General features: G+C 44.3%; 1 protein-coding gene across 1 annotated transcript in view; it reads right to left on the bottom strand.

Annotated features, from left to right (window-relative positions):
• The window catches only part of lemd3 (LEM domain containing 3), a 39,376-nt gene extending 21,887 nt beyond the window's left edge, over positions 1–17,489 (bottom strand). Inside the window, exons 1-6 of the mRNA XM_080754543.1 lie at positions 16,657–17,489; positions 13,753–14,022; positions 12,004–12,119; positions 6,096–6,199; positions 5,576–5,762; positions 3,941–4,070 (exon numbers count right to left, since the gene is read on the bottom strand). Coding sequence (XP_080610669.1) covers positions 3,941–4,070; positions 5,576–5,762; positions 6,096–6,199; positions 12,004–12,119; positions 13,753–14,022; positions 16,657–17,482 — 1,633 coding nt within the window. The 5' untranslated portion in view covers positions 17,483–17,489. The remainder of the gene's footprint in view (positions 1–3,940; positions 4,071–5,575; positions 5,763–6,095; positions 6,200–12,003; positions 12,120–13,752; positions 14,023–16,656) is intronic.
• Between the last annotated feature and the right edge of the window lie 634 nt (positions 17,490–18,123).

The raw sequence follows: 18,123 nt of genomic DNA, 5'->3' as shown, positions 1-18,123 counted from the left end.
CATTGCAAGCATTTGTTTTGCATGAAAAACATTCCTTGGGCTAGATTTCAGCCTCTCAAACCTGTGAAAAGTGATGAGTCATCACTTTTCACCTTTATTTTGGTCTGTTTTCTAGCCCAAGGAATGTTTTTCATGCAAAACAAATGCTTGCAATGGATTCAGAATCATCAAGAACCCCTAGTTTGACCCCTCACATGCTACTTAAAGCAGATTTATTTTGGTGTGTTTCTTTCCTGTATATTGAAGTCGATGGAGTGAATATACAAATGGCCATAACTTTTTTTCGCAGAGTTTCCGGCAGAGCAGGCCTCTCATTCTGTGTACCTTAATGACCAAATGAATAGAAAAAACTAAAATAAAAAGTATGTCATGACGTCACAGGTAAAACCCTATTCTTTGAGCTTTTGGGCCTGTGGCTCCCCGGCTAAAGGGTCTGCTACAAACTCTGACAAATGTATTGATTACTCGGTATCAATAAGCTCTGGGCTTGTTATTGAGCATAGCGGCCCATGACAAGAGGCCATCAATAAATTATTACAGTAACCTACTATTCATAATATAAAGCCATTTAACACTTATTGCACACTAATGAATGATTGTTTTAATGATATTTAATGATAATATGTGTTACTTTTGTCAATATTGTCATCTTCATAGATGGTGGTCAGCCACAAACTCACAGTCACAACAACTGGCCAATAAAAAAGATAAAAGTTCTGTCAGAATTTGTCGTCTCACATCTTTCCACAAAATATTAGAAAAGGCTCAATAGTGGGCTTGATAAAAGCCTGGATCAATAAGCAGGATGGATAAGGTGCTCATTATCAATAAAACCTAAGAAGCTCTATCACTAAGGCCTAAAAAAAAATAACTTTGGTTTCCGGTTGGCTGTCATTTTAGGGCTGAGTAGGTAGGGAATTTATTTTATTTTATTTTTATTTTTTTGTGGGCATGATGGGTAGCAAGGAATTTTATTTTATTTCCTCATGGGAAGGATGGGTAGGTAGTTTTTTTTTTTTTTGTAATTGAATTTGAATGTTTAATTACAGTTTTAATGAATTATGACAAATGAAATCATATTTCAATGTCTTCAGCGATACTCTTATGCTGAAGAGATTAAGAAGTCGACCACCGTCTTGAAGTATTATTGCATTACGAAAACGACCACAGCCTGGAAGTCTTATTGCGGCTAGCCCAACATATCTTATTCTGAAAAGATCGGCTACCGGAAGTGTTAGATTTTCCAGCTTAGATTTGACAAAATAACACAGCTCGGCGAGCGAGCGACAGAGAGCTGAGCCGTGAGCCCGCAGTCGCACCATAACCCAGAGAGACACGCGGGGGTCCGCAAGCACTGTTGCTGTTGCCGTACAGTCTTTCAGATGAATGCCACGCTGTCATAAATGTTTCGACTCCATCTCACGTCTCTCTGTGGCTGTGCAGGGCTCAGCTGTACTGGTGGATGGGCTGATAATTTTGCTAGCATCGCTGTTGTTGTTGACCGAGTGGAAACGTAGTTGTCCCCCGATTGTGTGTGCGCTTGTGTGTGTGTGTTTGGAGGAATACAAGAGCCGCTTCCCAATTCAGAGTGTGCGCCCTTCGTAGTGTAGCCCGTGTTTTATAGACGTTTTTGAACGACTCGTCGGATTTTGACTTAATTTTTTTTATGTTTTTATTTTCACTCCAAATGCCAATAAAATCATCTGGGTCGCACGTATTTAATAGGGTCGGTCGCCAACCGGAAACCAACACATTTTTTTGTTAGGCCTAATCATGAGGGAGGGCTCTATCACTTATCATGAGGGAGGGACCCCCCACCCCCCCAGTCCATCCCTTGATGCTGAGTGGCAAGCAGGAGACACTGGATTAACAGACCCGACCGGGGATCGAACCCCGACCTCCCAGTCTCAGGGCGGACACTCTAACCACAACACCACTGAGCTGGTAGTTAGGGCTGTCACGATTAGGACTTTCTCCAGACGATTAATTGTCATACAAATAATCGGCGATTGACAAATATATCGTCTTTTTTCCCCCTTCATTTTATGCCACTATGATAATAGGCTTTGAGCTCATACTCGTACTGTACCTTAATGAAGAGCAATTTAATTGCTTTTTAAACATCAGTTCAGTGGTGTAAACTGTAAAGTAACTATTAAGTACATTTACTTGCTAATTTACTTGCTAACTTTAGCCCTATTTTATACCGTAGCTATTTGAAAATAGCCGATCTACAAGCTCACAACGCGTTGCGGTGCGTTGTGAAAATAGCCGATCTACAAGCTCACAGCGTGTCGCGGTGCGTTGTGAAAATAGCCGATCTACAAGCTCACAACGCATCGCGGTGCGTTGTGAAAATAGCCGATCTACAAGCTCACAACACGTCGCGGTGCGTTGTGAAAATAGCAGACAACTGCAAAAATAGCCGACGCTGAAAATGGCGACAGTAGCCTATAATGTTTATCATGACACGATCCAACATCTATAGCTCGTCGCCGTCGGTGTGTAATCAATCATCATCATCATCATTCATCATCATCCCCTCCATAGCAGAGCAGCAGTGCTAAGCTAAGCTGCAGTAAAGGCATTGACTCCAGTCCTCTGTGTTGAAACGAAAGTGAAGTGAACGCCTTTTTCTGTATCGTATCAAAAGGAATATAGTCCCGGGATGTGTATGGTACATGTGTCTGTTCCGACAGTCTGGAAAAAGTAATTGATCGAATCGGTTGAAACAAACATTAAGCATTTTTAGTTAGCCAGCCAGCCTGCCTGTGCTGTGTGACGGCAGTGCGTTGTGTTGACTGACTGAGGAGGACCAGCATTGAGCGTTCACGGGTCCCTGTGGCAACAAGGGGGAGGCGCATTCAAGAATGCAAGTGTTGACGTGAAGTTTAACTTGTTTAACACCTTGACGTCCGAAATAGAATGGTGGTTGGTAGATTAGCCGTGACATTTCTATTATTGTATTGTGATCTGAGACATAATATTATGTTTATAAACATGACCCCGCAGCCCCTCCATCTTGAACAGCGCCGCTGTTTTTTCTTTTTTTTTTTCCCCCAGGCCAGTAACTCACCATGATTTTCTCGATTTCCGTTGGGATAGAATGGGGGTTTTGGCCGATCGTCGATGTCCCCGTGCGTTTCGCGTGCGCGATCCTTTCACGTAAATGTCCCCGCAAATAGTCCATGTGTGACTGAAGAACAGAACTGAAAAGTTTCGCTAGCATAGCCCCAAGCATGGCTGCTGTAGGAGCTCGAGTGTGCAGACAGCAAATGGATGGCTGGGAGTAGCCTTGGAGAAGGAGAGGCGCTGACGTCACCTCTGCTTCATGCACGGTCTGCATGAGCTATCAGTGCACGAGTGGTGACTAGGGAAGGTTAGACGATCGCCGATTTTCGGATCAAAAGCTTTTATTCCGGTTTTAAAGACAAAGTCCGGGAATGTACGACGTGGCTGAGAGTCCCTGGGGGGATGTGCGATATAGTACGGTTTTAACATTAAGGGGCTCCCCTTGGCTTAGAAGGTGTTAAGAATGGTTTTATTGTCAAAACTCACTACCTTTTAATTACATTAGATAATTGACGATAATCGCGAATATGAAAAATATTCGCGAATATGAAAAATAATCGCGATTAGACGATTATGTATTAATCGTGACTGCCCTACTGGTAGTGTGAAGTGAGAGGCCCCTGGGGCCCCAGCTTCAGTTATGTGAGGATCTGTCCTAGGGTCCCATGGCCCCCACTCTGAGAAAACCCTGCAGATAGCAGCTCTTTCTGCGTGGGTGTGTGGGGTCAGTGTACTCACCAGGGACCCCCAGGGACCCCTCCTCTCATCCTCAGGTATAACAGACCCAGCAGAATGAAGAACACACAGGCTGTGTGTGTGTGTGTGTGTGTGTGTGTGTGTGTGTGTGTGTGTGTGTGTGTGTACTCACCAGGGACCCCCCCAGGGACCCCTCCTCTCATCCTCAGGTATAACAGTCCCAGTAGAATGAAGAACAGACAGGCTGCTGTCAGCAGGAACATGGACAGATAGTGGGCACTAACACGCCCCCTACTGGACACCTGTATAGAGATAAATAACATGTTAATATAGCAGAGAGTGCAGTAACCCTTATAGTGTGTGCCAACGGTGACGCAATTCACCCTTTGTTAGCCTCCTGGTTGGTCCCTGACTGACCAACCAGCAGGCTCTATCTGCCTTGTCCCGCCCTGGTTCCGCCTTTTTTATGTTGAATTAGCTAAAACATAATTTTTGGAGAAATAAAAACATTTAAAAACATGCTGATTCACTATGCTGCCACTGAGCAGCTCCAATTGACTGAAACAAAGTTTGAAATTAGAATTGAGCACACAGAATAACAATATGAAGCAACTGAATTAACATGGCAGTGGATGGAATGTCCCACTGAATGTCCCTCCAAGTCAAAGCAACCAATGGGTGTGGAGAGGGGCAGGACAATGGGCGGGACTTGACAAAGGGTGAATTGCAGTCCTAGAGCGGCCATATGTTGGGTCAAACACAGGTGTTTCAATTGGTTGATTGGCATAGAACTAATGATCTGCTCCAATCAGAACACCTGTGTAAGGCTGTGTTTGACCCAAAATATGGCCGCTCTAGGGCTACAATTGGCAAACCCAATCCACCTCTTTCCGCGGGAGTTTGCTGGAGGAGACTGGAGATTATTTGGACCACACACTTGGTCTGTTTAACAGCAGACATGCAAGCTCACGTCGCGTCGCAGATGCAGCCTGTTGTGAGCTTGTAAATCACACTCGGCTGCGGCGCCGGAAGCTCGGTACAGCGTCTGCGCAATGCACTATGGGGCGTTGGAAACTCGTGGATAGTGATTCCTGAAGCCATGTACCCCCTCTTCCCATGACTACAGCATTTTGCTTAGAAAAGGCTCATCAAAAGTCCAGTTCCCATACCAATATGTTCAATATAAAACAGCATAATGGCAAATAAACATTGCTTTCTATTCAATAACAGTTGTACTAGTCAAGGTCATGATGTAATGTTTAAATGTGTGAGTGTAGGTCTGTCACAATCATTACATAAACGTCTCATCACAATTATTTGAGGTAATCACAATTATTTTGTCATAATTGTCATAATCACCATGTTGAGAAATGTTCTTACATTTTCAAACATTTTCAAAATGTAGTGGAAATAGCCTCTCAAAACACATCGCGATGGGATGCGTTGTGAGCTTGTAGACCAGCTATTTCTACTATGAACGCATAAAGAATAAAGTGATTAAATATGCCAGTCATTCATTTGTATATTTAGGTTATGTCATATCTGCCACGTGCAACTTCAAAGCCAAACAAGAAATGTCATTTTTATTCACTCCAGTGTTCAGCGACAAAAAACACAATTAAAATTGTTACCCGCAATTATACGCGTGACAATTAATCGTCGCGTAAAATGTTTATCATCATGACAGCCGTGTGTGTGTGTGTGTATGTGTGTGTGTGTGTGTGTGTGTGTGTGTGTGTGTGTGTGTGTGTGTGTGTGTGTGCCTACAGTACATGTGTCTGTGTGCGTGCGCCCAGTGCACTCTGACCTCCTCTCTCTTGAACTGCTGCAGGAGTTCGTCTTCGGGAGCGTCGGCCATCTTGCGGTGCTTGAGCCCCCCCTGCAGGCCGTAGGGCGAGGCTGCGGGGGCGTGGTTGGGCGGGGGGGTGTGGTTGGAGGTGGGGGGGTGGTGGTTGGAGGAGGACGGGGTCCGCTGGTAGGCCTGGGACAGCGCGCTGCACAAGGTAGAAGAAACTCTTAATCCAGAGAGATTTACAACATGGGTCTACTACCCCCTGTAGTAACTCAGAGTTACTACAGGGGGTCCTCCAAATCTTTGTGTGATAGAAAGTTATTTTTATTATATATATATATATATATATATATATATATATATATATATATATATATATATATATATATATATATTTCTTTTTTTTAACCACTTGAACCCTAGTGTCCATATTCTGAGAACTTTAGCCAAAAATACAGATCCACAAGCTCACAACGGCTGGCGTTGTGAGCTTGTGAACTCGTGGTAAAGCAGTGAATGAGTTAATATTTCATACCTGTAGCTGGAGAAGCGAGGTCTCAGGCCGATGCTGAAGCGCCCACTGCCGCCACCGGGGGCGCTGCCGCTGCTGTTAGCTTCTCCCTCCGGGTCCATGTGGTTCTGGATGAATAGAATACAACACAACTTTAATCGACAGGGGTCCATGTGGTTCTGAAGGAGGCCAGGGACGTGCAGAGAATGTTAGAGAGGCAGGGGCTGACATTTCTAAAAGGGCCTTTTGGTGGAAATATTGAAAATAGCAGACCTCCAAGCTGGAGGTCAGCTATTGTCAGCACTTGATACCACACTGAACTGAGCATAATCAAGTCAATACTGAGATGTGGCGTAACAGCATGGATTTCTACACAGAGAGGGCAATTCTTTCAACATAAGATGCTGCATTCAAGTTCAGGAGAGTTTGGACAAGGCAATTCTCTTGAATGCTGCCTTCAGGTATGGCATGGAAAGAGGACATTTGCATTTCTTTCACCATAGTAAAAACTGCATGCATGGTCTGGAGAGAGGGGGCACTTTTTACAGACGGGTAAAAGGGCAGGGGCTCAAGCCCCCTTTTATGTCTATGTGTGCACGTGCCTGGAGGACAATGAATAGAACGTGACTCACATCACATGAATTTGTGAGCTTGTAGATCGGCTATTTCCACTATCAATGTTCTTTTTCAAGTATAAAGTTGTCAAATGTGTCAGTCATTTAATTGTATATTTAGGTTATGTGTCATATCTGCCATGTGCAACTTCAAAGCCTACAAGCCAAACAGGAATGTAAGTGTCAACAACAAAAACACAATTAAATCATAAACCCAGTTATTTGAGTGACAATTAATGGTCATGTAAAATGTAAAATGTCATAATCAAACTGTGGGTGAGAAACAAGCTCACAGTGTGCTGTGAGCTTGTAGATCTATTTTTGTTTTAATTGAGAAAATGTGAGCAAGTCTTTGAATATTTTGACCCGATTTTAGAAAGTGTCTTCTAAATCCTTGTTTCTATGTCAGTGGTGCTCAAACCTTTTCATGTCAAGGACCCCTAAAATTACACGTATTTGGCCGCGGGCCCCCCATCTCAAAATATGTTGTTCCAGGGACCCCCCAGTGGTAAAGATTTGAGTTACAAAAGTTTGCTTTAGAAAAATACATATTCAAAGATTTGCACAAGTTTTCAAGATTAGCTTGTATATCTGCTATTTTTCAATAGTTAGTGTATAAAATAATTCCAGGAAAAAGTGCAAATCAGATCTTTCACCCACGGCTGCCTTCCTTCTGTTCCATGAATACAACAATGACTCTTTATGCTTTGACCTCCGTGTTTCCTTTTCATGTCAAGGACCCCCAAATTTACACTCATCAGCCCACGAGTGGACCCCCATTTTATCTTTTGTTTTCATGTGGGGATGTCCATTAACATGCATTGTCCCCTCTAAATAAAAATACATTTTAAAAGATAGCCAGGGACCCCCTCATTCTCAACCATTTTAATTTCAAGGACCCCCAGTCATTCCCCTGAAGAAGACCTGCAAAGGTGGAAACGTTGGGTTTCTCTTCTGTAAATAAATATTGCATCGTGGCTATGAGAATGCAGCCTTTAACGGCATTTCTATCTCTGAGACCCCAATCTATATTGTAAAAATACAATGTTAATTGAGTGCACAAATGGAAAGGTCCATTAGTGCACTCTCTGAGTTACATAATATAACTATCATTTAGCTGGGGACCACCTGGAACTCCCTCAAAGACCCCAGGGGGTCCCCTAAACACACTGAGCACCAATTCTTTAACCCATTTCCACCTGGAAAGCATCCCTGTCATTTGAATAGGGCGGTATGGCTTTTTAGTTATCACTGAAGTCTGTAATCCTGGGCTCTGCTCTCCCTCTGCCAACCTGGGGAGAGCCCTGAACTGAGCTCATGCTTCCTGCAGTGCATGAGGAGAGAGCAAGCTGCTTCTTATCACCTGACAACCTGGGGAGAGCCCTGAACTGAGCTCATGCTTCCTTCAGAGCATGAGGAGTGAGCAGGCCGCTTCCGTTACACCGTGATCAAAGTGAGCCTAAAACTCTGCATATTTCATGTCTTACACCTTATCAGAATACAAAAGGAAGATTTGCCACATCGTGAAATATGAACAGCAAATGAAGATAACACAAAATACAAGCCTGGTATTTGACGAGGGTTTAAGTCGTTAATCCACCACAGACAGAGAGCGCGCTCACACACACGGTTCAGTCAACAGAGTCGCCCGTACGATGGAGAATTGTGAGCTTTCTTATCTCTAGCAGCTCAATATATCAAACCTTCCTGGTCTGGGCTCTCACTTCTAATTGGCTAGCAGTTTACAGTTCTCAACCTGGGGGTCGGGACCCCCAGGAGGGGCACAACATTATTTTGGGGGGTCCCCAGATGATTAACTTAATGTGTAACATTGTTTTCTCTCTCAACAGTAAACAAACCAACATAGAGTTTTAGTGTTACAGAGGGTATCTGCACATTTCTAAAGTGACAATTCAAGGACTTTTTAATACCTCTAAAATGACAAATTAAACATTGGGTAAATTTGTCAAATATCAGAGGCAGAAATTGTGAAAATAGCAGATCTACAAGCTCACAATGCCTCGAGATCTGCTATTTTCACAAGCTATCTCGAGATGAATTTACATAGGAAGGGGAGCCTCAAGTATAAAAAAAAATCAAACCCAGTTTTAATTGAGGGGTGGATTGCAAACTTAATGTCTAACGTGCCCGGGTAGCTCAGTCGGTAGAGCTCTCGCCTTTGTACCGCAAGGTCATGGGTTCGATTCCGGGCACCGCCAACTCAGCGTATGAGTAGGGGTCTAGCACATTGTAACGGGGACAGACTCCTGCGTGTTACCGGCTGATACCGACAATAAACCTCTCCCGACCTACTTTGGCCATGCCTCTGGAGAATATTGTGTCTGAAAACCCTGTTATTTTGAGTGTTCCTGTGCTCGCCATCCCAGCACAATGAATTGGGGGACCCCTCTAATGGGGGACCCGTCTAATGGTGGACCCCTCTGCTTGATCCACCGGAGTGTACTGTGCACCAGACTCAGTAGTGAGTTGAAAGATACAATGGACTCAGTTATGGCTATGATTAACTTGATCAGAGCGACCTCCAGTCTTCAACACCGTCTGCTTCGTCAACTCTTTGCCGATATGTCAGCTGATCATAGTGATTTGCTCTTACATAATGATGTCCGGTGGCTAAGCAAGGCCAATGCCCTTAACCCATTCTGTGCCCCAGAAATTAACGGATTAAAATGTCCACGATGCCTCCCTCAGGCTGCATTCACTAGCGTTGTCTTATTTTGAAGGCCAGAAGTCCATAGCGTAAACACTTCCGGTCTGACGTCATCACGTCCTTCACCGGAATCGATCATTGTTTACGGGGTGTAATGGCGGATCGGATCGGTGCTTTTCAACATGTGTTATATAAGCGAGCATCTGCCTCCATCCTCGCTTTGAAAGTGTTGTTTTGAGATAATGGACATTAAAGATGATATTCCCTGTCTGCCTCAATGCAGTGATGTCATTACGTGCGCATCCCGCATCAAAAACTCATTCAAGTCACCCAGGGACTCATTCATGTCATGGTCCTGGGGTCCCAGGGATGCGCCTCCATTGGAGTCCATGTTAAAATAATTTACCGCATCGCGGTAAAAGAAAAAAAAAAGAAATTCCACAGACACCACCATTGTTCATGGGTGAAAGCATCCTACTTTACCCTATGTTAACACAAATAAAATCCACGTAGAAAGTCTTAAACAGGCGATAGAAACGTCAATGTTTTGATTCCACCGACGTCCGACGCCATTTTGCGCGCGTAAACTTTATATCGAGGACTCATAAAACTTTTCTGGGACCCATTTGAATGACCACCTGTGGGTCCCGGGACCCATTACATTGAAAACCTAGTAACATCACTGCTCAATGTTATGGGATTACTATTTTGTGCTCGTGGATCCGTGATGATGATAAATCAGCGAGGGAGATCGGCTCTGGACCTTCCGCCATTGTACCCGGTAGGATAACCGCCGTTACAGTAATATATTACTTTTCGCGAGATATCTCGGGATTGGCACTGCGAACATCAAAGGGAATTTCGCGAGATATCTCGGGAATGGCACTAAATCGGTTAAGAGGGTATGTGACCTCAGAGAGGAAAAAGTAGCTTTACTCCGTGACAGCAAGCACAAGAAAGCCAACACGATTCTGTTGCAAATGCTGGATGATGGATTTGTGTCATAGATGTGCTTTTTAAGCAACATCTTTCATCATTTGAATGAACTGAATCTGGGACTGCAGGGAGAAATAAAACTGTGGTTGATGTTGTTGAAAGTCCAACTGCGTTTCAAAAGAAATTTGTTCTTTTCTCTTCTGATCATCTCACTAATAGAATGCTGCACTTTCCCAACACTTTATCAAGTCATCAGCCAGTGCCAAAGTCACTCAAATAATGTCAGATTTCATGGATAGATGCAGGCATAAATTTACAGCACAATTTGATGACTTTAACATGCCGCATTTTGTGATTTCCACCAAGGGACAAGAGTTCCTTGCATCACTTGATATTGATGAAGGTTCCTTCCAACTACAAATCATTGACATGCAGGAATCTTCTGCTCTGAAGCAGGCACATCAAGAAAAGGAGGGATTAACAACATTTTGGACAAAGTGTGTTCATGTGAACAAATTCCCCAACACATAAACTTGGCCATATTTGTGTTGACTATGTCGGGATCAACAGCTTCCCTCACATCAACGCCATAAAAACAAGCACGCGTGCCTCCTTGACAAACCAGCGTTTGCATCACAGTTTGCGAGTCGCCCTCACTTCATATGAGCCCTGCTTCTCTGCCTTTGCCAATTCAAAGAAGTGCAATCTCTCTCATTAGTAGGCAGCAGCAGCCTAGGTGTGTAGTAGGCTAGACCTGTCTACCCCAGCCCGATGTGTGATAGTTAAAGACAGAGTTGAAGATGTAGTAGTCAAAATGTGACAAAATAGTTATTTTTTTTGTTTTTATTATTGTATTGGGTATTGTGTTTATTGCTTAGTCCCCAAAGGGAAACACGTTTTGCCACCAGAGCGAATACAAATACACCAAATCAAAGACAACATATAACAAACATACAAATACACAACAAATAACAATAACAGACTTTACAAATTACATGACACCCTCCCAAAACCAAGCTAGCGATGTACGTTAACGTTAAGGAATCTAACAGCAGCAGGAACAAAGGATTTCTTCATTCGCTCAGTAGATATTGTAGGCATCAAAATCAAATACCTGTTGCTAAACTTGCTACGCAGGTCATTAAATACCTTATAGAGAGGATGGCCTTCGAAGGAAAGAATAGTGTTCAATTTGGTCCTCGTTCGCTTGGCTATAGTGATATCCAAAGTATCCTGAGGGAGGCCAATCACTGAGCCAGCCTTTTTAATCAATTTATTGATTCGGTTTTTATCATCGGCCGTGATGCTGCCCCCCCAGCAGAGCACAGCATAAAAGAGGACACTAGCAAGGATACCTTGGTAGAATACATGAAGGAGTGGCCTACTGATCTCAAAAGATCTGAGCTTTCTCAAGTGGAAAAGTCGAGACTGAGCTTTCTTGAACACAGAATCTGTGTTCATCTTCCAGTCCAGCTTCCTGTCCAGGTGGACACCAAGATACTTACGGTATAGGACTGAACTATTTCTACCTCCTGCCCTTTGATGATGACAGGTGAGATAGGCACCTTCTTTTTACAAAAGTTAACAACAAGCTCATTGTCTATTAAATCTATCTATCTATTAAATGTCTCTCAACTTCAACCACCTCATAATAATAATAATAATCATCATCATCATCATAATGACAATAATAACAGCTTCTAGAAGATCTTACGTGGTTCTTGCTGTAGGAGGATGAAGATCCTCCTCCTCCTCCTGAGGCCAGAGACACGTAGATGGAGGTCCTGGGGTTGGGACTCCTCCTGAGCACCGAGCCTCCTACAGCGCCTCCTAGGGGTGGGACAGACGGAACAATACAATATAATACACAATATTTCTCCAAGCGCTATCACGATACACCATCTTATCACGGTTCTTTTTAATGGTTATTTTTTACGTTTAAGTTACTTTACAGCAGGGGTTCTCAACATGTGGGTCGGGACCCCCAGGGTGGTTCCCAAATTATTATTGGGGGTCCCCAGATGATTAATGTGCAACCTTGTTTTCTCACACAACAGTAAACAAACCAACATAAAGTTTAAGTGTATAGAGGGTATCTGCACATTTCTAAAGTGACAATTTCAAGGAGTTTTTTAATACCTCTAAAATTACAAATTAAACATTGGCCAAATTGTCAAATATTAGAGGCAGAAATTGTGAAAATAGCAGATCTACATGCTACATGCTCGAGCATGCAGATCTGCTTTTTTCACAATAGAACCGTGTTAAACAAAATTTAATTCCTCATCTCTTAGTCCTCGTCGGGGGGGGGGTCCCAGTTAAAATATGATTATCTTGGGGGTCGCAGCCTGAAGAGGTTGAGAACCACTGCTTTACAGTACAACAACCGACTACAGCATACAAGGTAAGAAAAAAGGAGTAACAGATCCTTTAGACCAGTGGTCCTATTTAGGCCTGAACACAATATGACGCAATATTTTTATGCTTTAAATATGAAAGAATAGCAGATATACAAGCTCACAGCGCGGCACCGAGTGCCGCGCTGCGAGCTTGTAGATCTGCCATTTTTGAAAAATCGTGAAAATTCGAATTTTGACCTGTCTTTTGAATCCTTCTAAGATTTTTGGAAAAAACCTATGTTTCTATGTCAGCAATCTGGCCAGCCATCGTCAAAGAAAAGGTCCTTTTCACTTAACTGGAGCTCAGTTAGTCTGTTCTTGAGAGACTACTATGTCAGTGGTTCTCAAACCTTTTCATGTGAAGGACCCCCAAAATGATATTTATTTGGCCATGGACCCGCATCTCAAAATATTTTGTTCCAGGGACCACCCAGAAGCAAAATTTGAGTTACAAACGTTCACTTTGAAAATACATATATTCAAAGATTTGCACACATTTTCATGACTTTTTCAAAAATAGCAGATCTACAAGCTCGCAGCGCGGCACTCGGTGCCGCGCTGTGAGCTTGTATATCTGCTATTTTTCACTGGTTAAAACAGTCAATAATTCTAGGCCTAAATGGGTTAAAAGTTGTGAAAACTTGTGCAAATCTCTGAATATACGTATTTTTTGCTTCTGGGGGGTCCCCACTCCCTGGAACTAAATATTTTGAGATGGTGGTCCGTGGCCAAATACATATCATCTTGGGGGTCCTTGACATGAAAAATGTTTGAGCACCACTGACATGGAAATATATAGGTTTCTTGCACACATTTTCAATTTTTTTCAAAAATAGCAGATCTACAAGCTCGCAGCAGCTTGTATATATTTTTTCCATAGTTAACATTCATGGGGGGCCCGCAGTGAATACTTGTACCCAGGGCCCAGGGAATTTGGTGTGACGCCCCAGGATGTATTATCTTGCTTATTGTAAGTCGCTCTGAGAGTCTGCTAAATGCCTAAACTGTGACATGACATTGTCATATGGTCCCAGCGTATTCATCGACATATGGTCCACTCCTACCTCCTGCTCTGCTGTCCTCCTGCTCCTCCTCCGCTCCCCGCTGCTCCAGACTCCCCTGAGGAGCAGCAGGAGGAGGTGATGGAGGCTGGTGGTGGTGGTGGAGGTGGTGGAGGCTGTGAGAGCGTCTGGAGGAAGACGGAGGAGACAGACGACGGTGTCTCTCCGTTCCCCCGTTCTCCTCCTCCTCCTCCTCGTCCTCCTCCTCGGAGTCAGAGTAATCTGCGGCCGGTTTGGAGTCCCAGGATGAGGGGCTGCTTCTGCTGCCGTTCACTGGAGAGGACAAAAACAAAGATAGTTTCATTGATATCAACGTTTTCAGCTCAGGGACCCCTTAGTTGAGAGAGGGATGAAGCAGGGACCCCCACAACCTGTTCATAGATTCCATATAGTTTCATTGTTTGACAGCACAATCGTCAGTGTATTATGCATTCATGTCAATTTGTGTTTTCAGATATTTAACCACTTGAACCGTCGACACATAATAAACTCTTTTCCCCCCTCTACACCAAACCTCTTTGCCGAAAATGGCCGATCTACAAGGTCACAACGCCTCACGCTGCGAGGCGTTGTGACCTTGTAGATCGGCTATTTTCGGCTAAAGTTCTCAGAATATGGCTAAAAAGGTAAAAAGATAGTTTCATTCAGGGCAGGAATTTCATGAAGGCCATGGCCGTCGTTGCCCCTCAGTTTGGCCTTGTGCCCCTCAAACCAATGGCATGACCTGAGGCCACAGTGGCCTTAATGCCCCAGCTGACTGGACCACTTCCTGCTGTCTCGGTCTTGTCAATATGTAGACACCAGTGTCTCTTTCTTGTCATGTAGACACCAGTGTCTCTTTCTTGTCATGTAGACACCAGTGTCTCTTTCTTGTCATGTAAACACCAGTGTCTTGTTGAGTCCACATGTTTAAACCAATCCAGTATCTTTGATGCTGATCTTTGTGCAGGGCTGAGCATCAGATTGTAAATACACAATTATTTATTTCACAGCAGATATTCCACGTATTACATTTAATCCTTAAATTCAATTAATTCTTTCAATAGACTAAAATCTTGTTTTATTTGATGGCCTTCCTACCCTGGCATTTGGCATTTGTGCCCTCAAAAAATGGACAACACCAAAGGCCAAGTGGGGGTCAGCAACCTTTTTGAAATGAAATGCCATGATTTTATTTTCTAGATAGTCAGAGTGTCATGTCAACATACATTTTAATGACAACCCAACAAAACACCAGATGTATTTTGATTGTCAGGACATTGTTATGATCATCATTAGACTCAATAACTCACCTATCAGCAATAATCCACCTATCAGAGTTCAGAGTTTAAATGAATGTAGAAGTATGGATATAATTTGCTGCAAATGTGGTGACTAAATGTAATTGACCATGTTTAAAACAATATAAAACAATATTTTATTTTAAAATCTCTCTCTCATACATCTCTCAGTGTGCCAGTGATCACTGATCACCCTCCCCTGTGCCAATGTTGGCACCTATGGTTGCTCTACCCCTGATATGAGGTGATGTTTTTAATGCCAGGATGTTAAAGGAGTAGTTCACCCCCAACATGACTTTTTCTGTTGATTACTCACGTCATGGAGGACTTGAGCTCAATAATATTTTTTTTGTATTTGTCGCATTTCTAAGACAATAATTTAGATTTTAGTAAATGTACCCCCATTGATCGGTGGTACATTTATAGTAAACTTAGAATAAGCAAGGTCAACATCAACACATCAAATGCACAACAATAGTAGAAGAACATAGGTAGACCAAGCACCTAATCAATAAAAAAAGGTTATAAGCAACAGATAGAAGATGATCTAAAAACCATGTATGGTCATTGAGTCTAGGCAGGTATCAGTGAATCGCCTTCCGATACGATACCATCTCCATAAGGTGCCGATTCGATTTATATTGAGATTATTATTAATCATATTGCCATGCAACGATTGTTGCGATTCGATATTACGATTTATTGCGACCCCCTCACCCCAAAATGTATGTTCTAGTATATATAAAAGCCAAGTAATTTGGGGCGAGTAAATCTCAATATTTCTACGTGTCATAAGTTACTTTGACTAAGGGTTTGGGTTAGGTTTAAGCACCAGGTTAGCATAATATCGAATCGCAACAAAATTGTTGAATCACAATATGATTAAGAATTGATTGATTGATAGAAGAATTTAATAAAAGTTTGCAATAGGAAAAAGTACAGTTTCATTATAGCACAAATCACTGGCACAAGGTCAACTAAAAGGAGATCCTATTAAGCTTCACAGCTTATTTACACAGGAACCACTTTATGTATCTCATATAACATTGAAAGACAGACGGATAGAACACAGTACTATGCATGAATCCAAAATACACTGATGATTGTGCTGTCAAACAATGAAACTATATGGAATCTATGAACAGGTTGTTCAACTAAGGGGTCCCTGCTTCATCTCTCTCAGCTAAGGGGTCCCTGCTTCATCACTCTCTCAACTAAGGGGTCCCTGCTTCATCTCTCTCAGCTAAGGGGTCCCTGCTTCATCGCTCTCTCAACTAAGGGGTCCCTGTTTCATCTCTCTCTCTGCTAAGGGGTCCCTGCTCCATCTCTCTCTCAACTAAGGGGTCCCTGCTTCATCTCTCTCTCTCTCAAAGGGGTCCCTGCTTCATCTCTCTCTCAGCTAAGGGGTCCCTGCTTCATCTCTCTCAGCTAAGAGGTCCCTGTTTCATCTCTCTCTCTCAACTAAGGGGTCCCTGCTTCATCTCTCTCAGCTAAGGGGTCCCTGCTTCATCTCTCTCTCTCAGCTAAGGGGTCCCTGCTTCATCTGTCTCTCAGCTAAAAACGCTGATAAGAAACCCCTGTCTTAAGGAGGTACAGTGAATGGTCCGCGGACCCCCAGCAGCCTTACCGTTCACAGAGCGGCTGCTCCTCCGTGGAGGGGAAGAGGAGGCTGGCTGGTCCTCCTCATCCTCCTCCGGCTCGTCCACCTCCTCCTCCCGGGCTCCTCTGTACCGGCGGACCCCCCAGCCTGACCCAGAGCCGGACCTCCTCTGTCCGTCTGGAGCCAGCAGCAGAGAGGGGTCCCCCGCGGACCCCCCTGCTCTCCTCCGGGCAGCAGCAGGAGGTTGTTGTGGTTGTTGTTGTTGTGGTGGACTCCCGGGCAGGAGGCCTCCCCCGGAGCCTCGGTCTCTCCTGTGGTTCAGGCCGGCCTGCGAGGCCTTCCTCCGGGGCAGAGCCTCGGCGTCCGACTCGTCGGAGCTGAAGCCCAGCAGCTTGGCGGCTCCTACTGCCCGCTGCTTGCTCAGGGGAGAAGAGGAGGAGGAGCGGAGCAGGAGGCCCAGGCCTCCCGCTGAAGCCTCGGCGTCGCAGTAGCTGCTCGCCCCGCTGCGGGTCTTGGGAGAGGCGGCGGCGCCGCGGCCTCCTCCTCCTCCCGCCGCCGAGGCCCGGGAAGCCGCGGTGTTGTCGTGGACGGCGCTGCCCGCCGAGCTGCGCGTCTTGCCGGGCTTGGCTCTGTCCTGGAGCCCCGGGGAGGCCGGGGCTCCCGCCGCTCCGGCTCCCCGCTCCCCTCGCTCCCCTGGCCGGCTCGCGGAGCTGCTCTCCTCCCGCAGCTTCTTGAGCTTCTTCAGGTACACGGGCCGGGTCTGCTCGGTCACCGGGCCCGGCGTGAAGCCCAGGCTCCGCAGCTCCGAGAAAAGCTCTGAGTCCGACAGAGAGCCGCCGCCATGGGCCGCCATGTTGTCTGATCGCTGTAGACACACACGCTACTACACACTGCCCATAGACACTGAACCGTCTGCACACACACACACACACACACACACACACACACACACACACACACACACACACACACTACACACTGTCTGTTCACTGGAGGGGGTGGGACGTTCGCGAACGAATCGAGTCTTTTGAACGGCTCTTTGAAATGAACGATGGGATCCGGTTCACACTAGCTGGGATCCGTTCCTTTAATGAACATGTGAGTAAGATGTTTTTGTTACATTGCAGTACTTAAGTCTTAAGTGCTGCAATGTAGAACTACTCTGCCACAAGTAGAAGTTCAAGTATAAAAAAGTACAAACGTATTGGTATCAAAATCATAATGTACTTAATACTTAAAATCACAAAGTACTCATTATGCAGAATTTCCTGTTTCACAGGTTTTCCAATGAATAAAATGTAGAAAAATCATTTGAGCAGATCTACAAGCTCACAATGCAATGCATCGCGTTGCAACACATTTTGAGCTTGTAGATCAGCTAATTTCAAATGGCGGAAATGTATATATATAAGGCCAAAATGTATAGGGTTGTAGTGATTTGTAATTATAATCAAAATCTAAAACGTAACTAGTAACTAAAATGAGCCAGTCTTT

Source organism: Nannobrachium achirus (genome assembly GCF_963921795.1).
Source record: "Nannobrachium achirus genome assembly, chromosome: 23".
In the NCBI taxonomy this organism is placed as follows: Eukaryota; Metazoa; Chordata; class Actinopteri; order Myctophiformes; family Myctophidae; genus Nannobrachium; species Nannobrachium achirus.
This window is presented reverse-complemented; position numbering and strand designations above follow the sequence as displayed.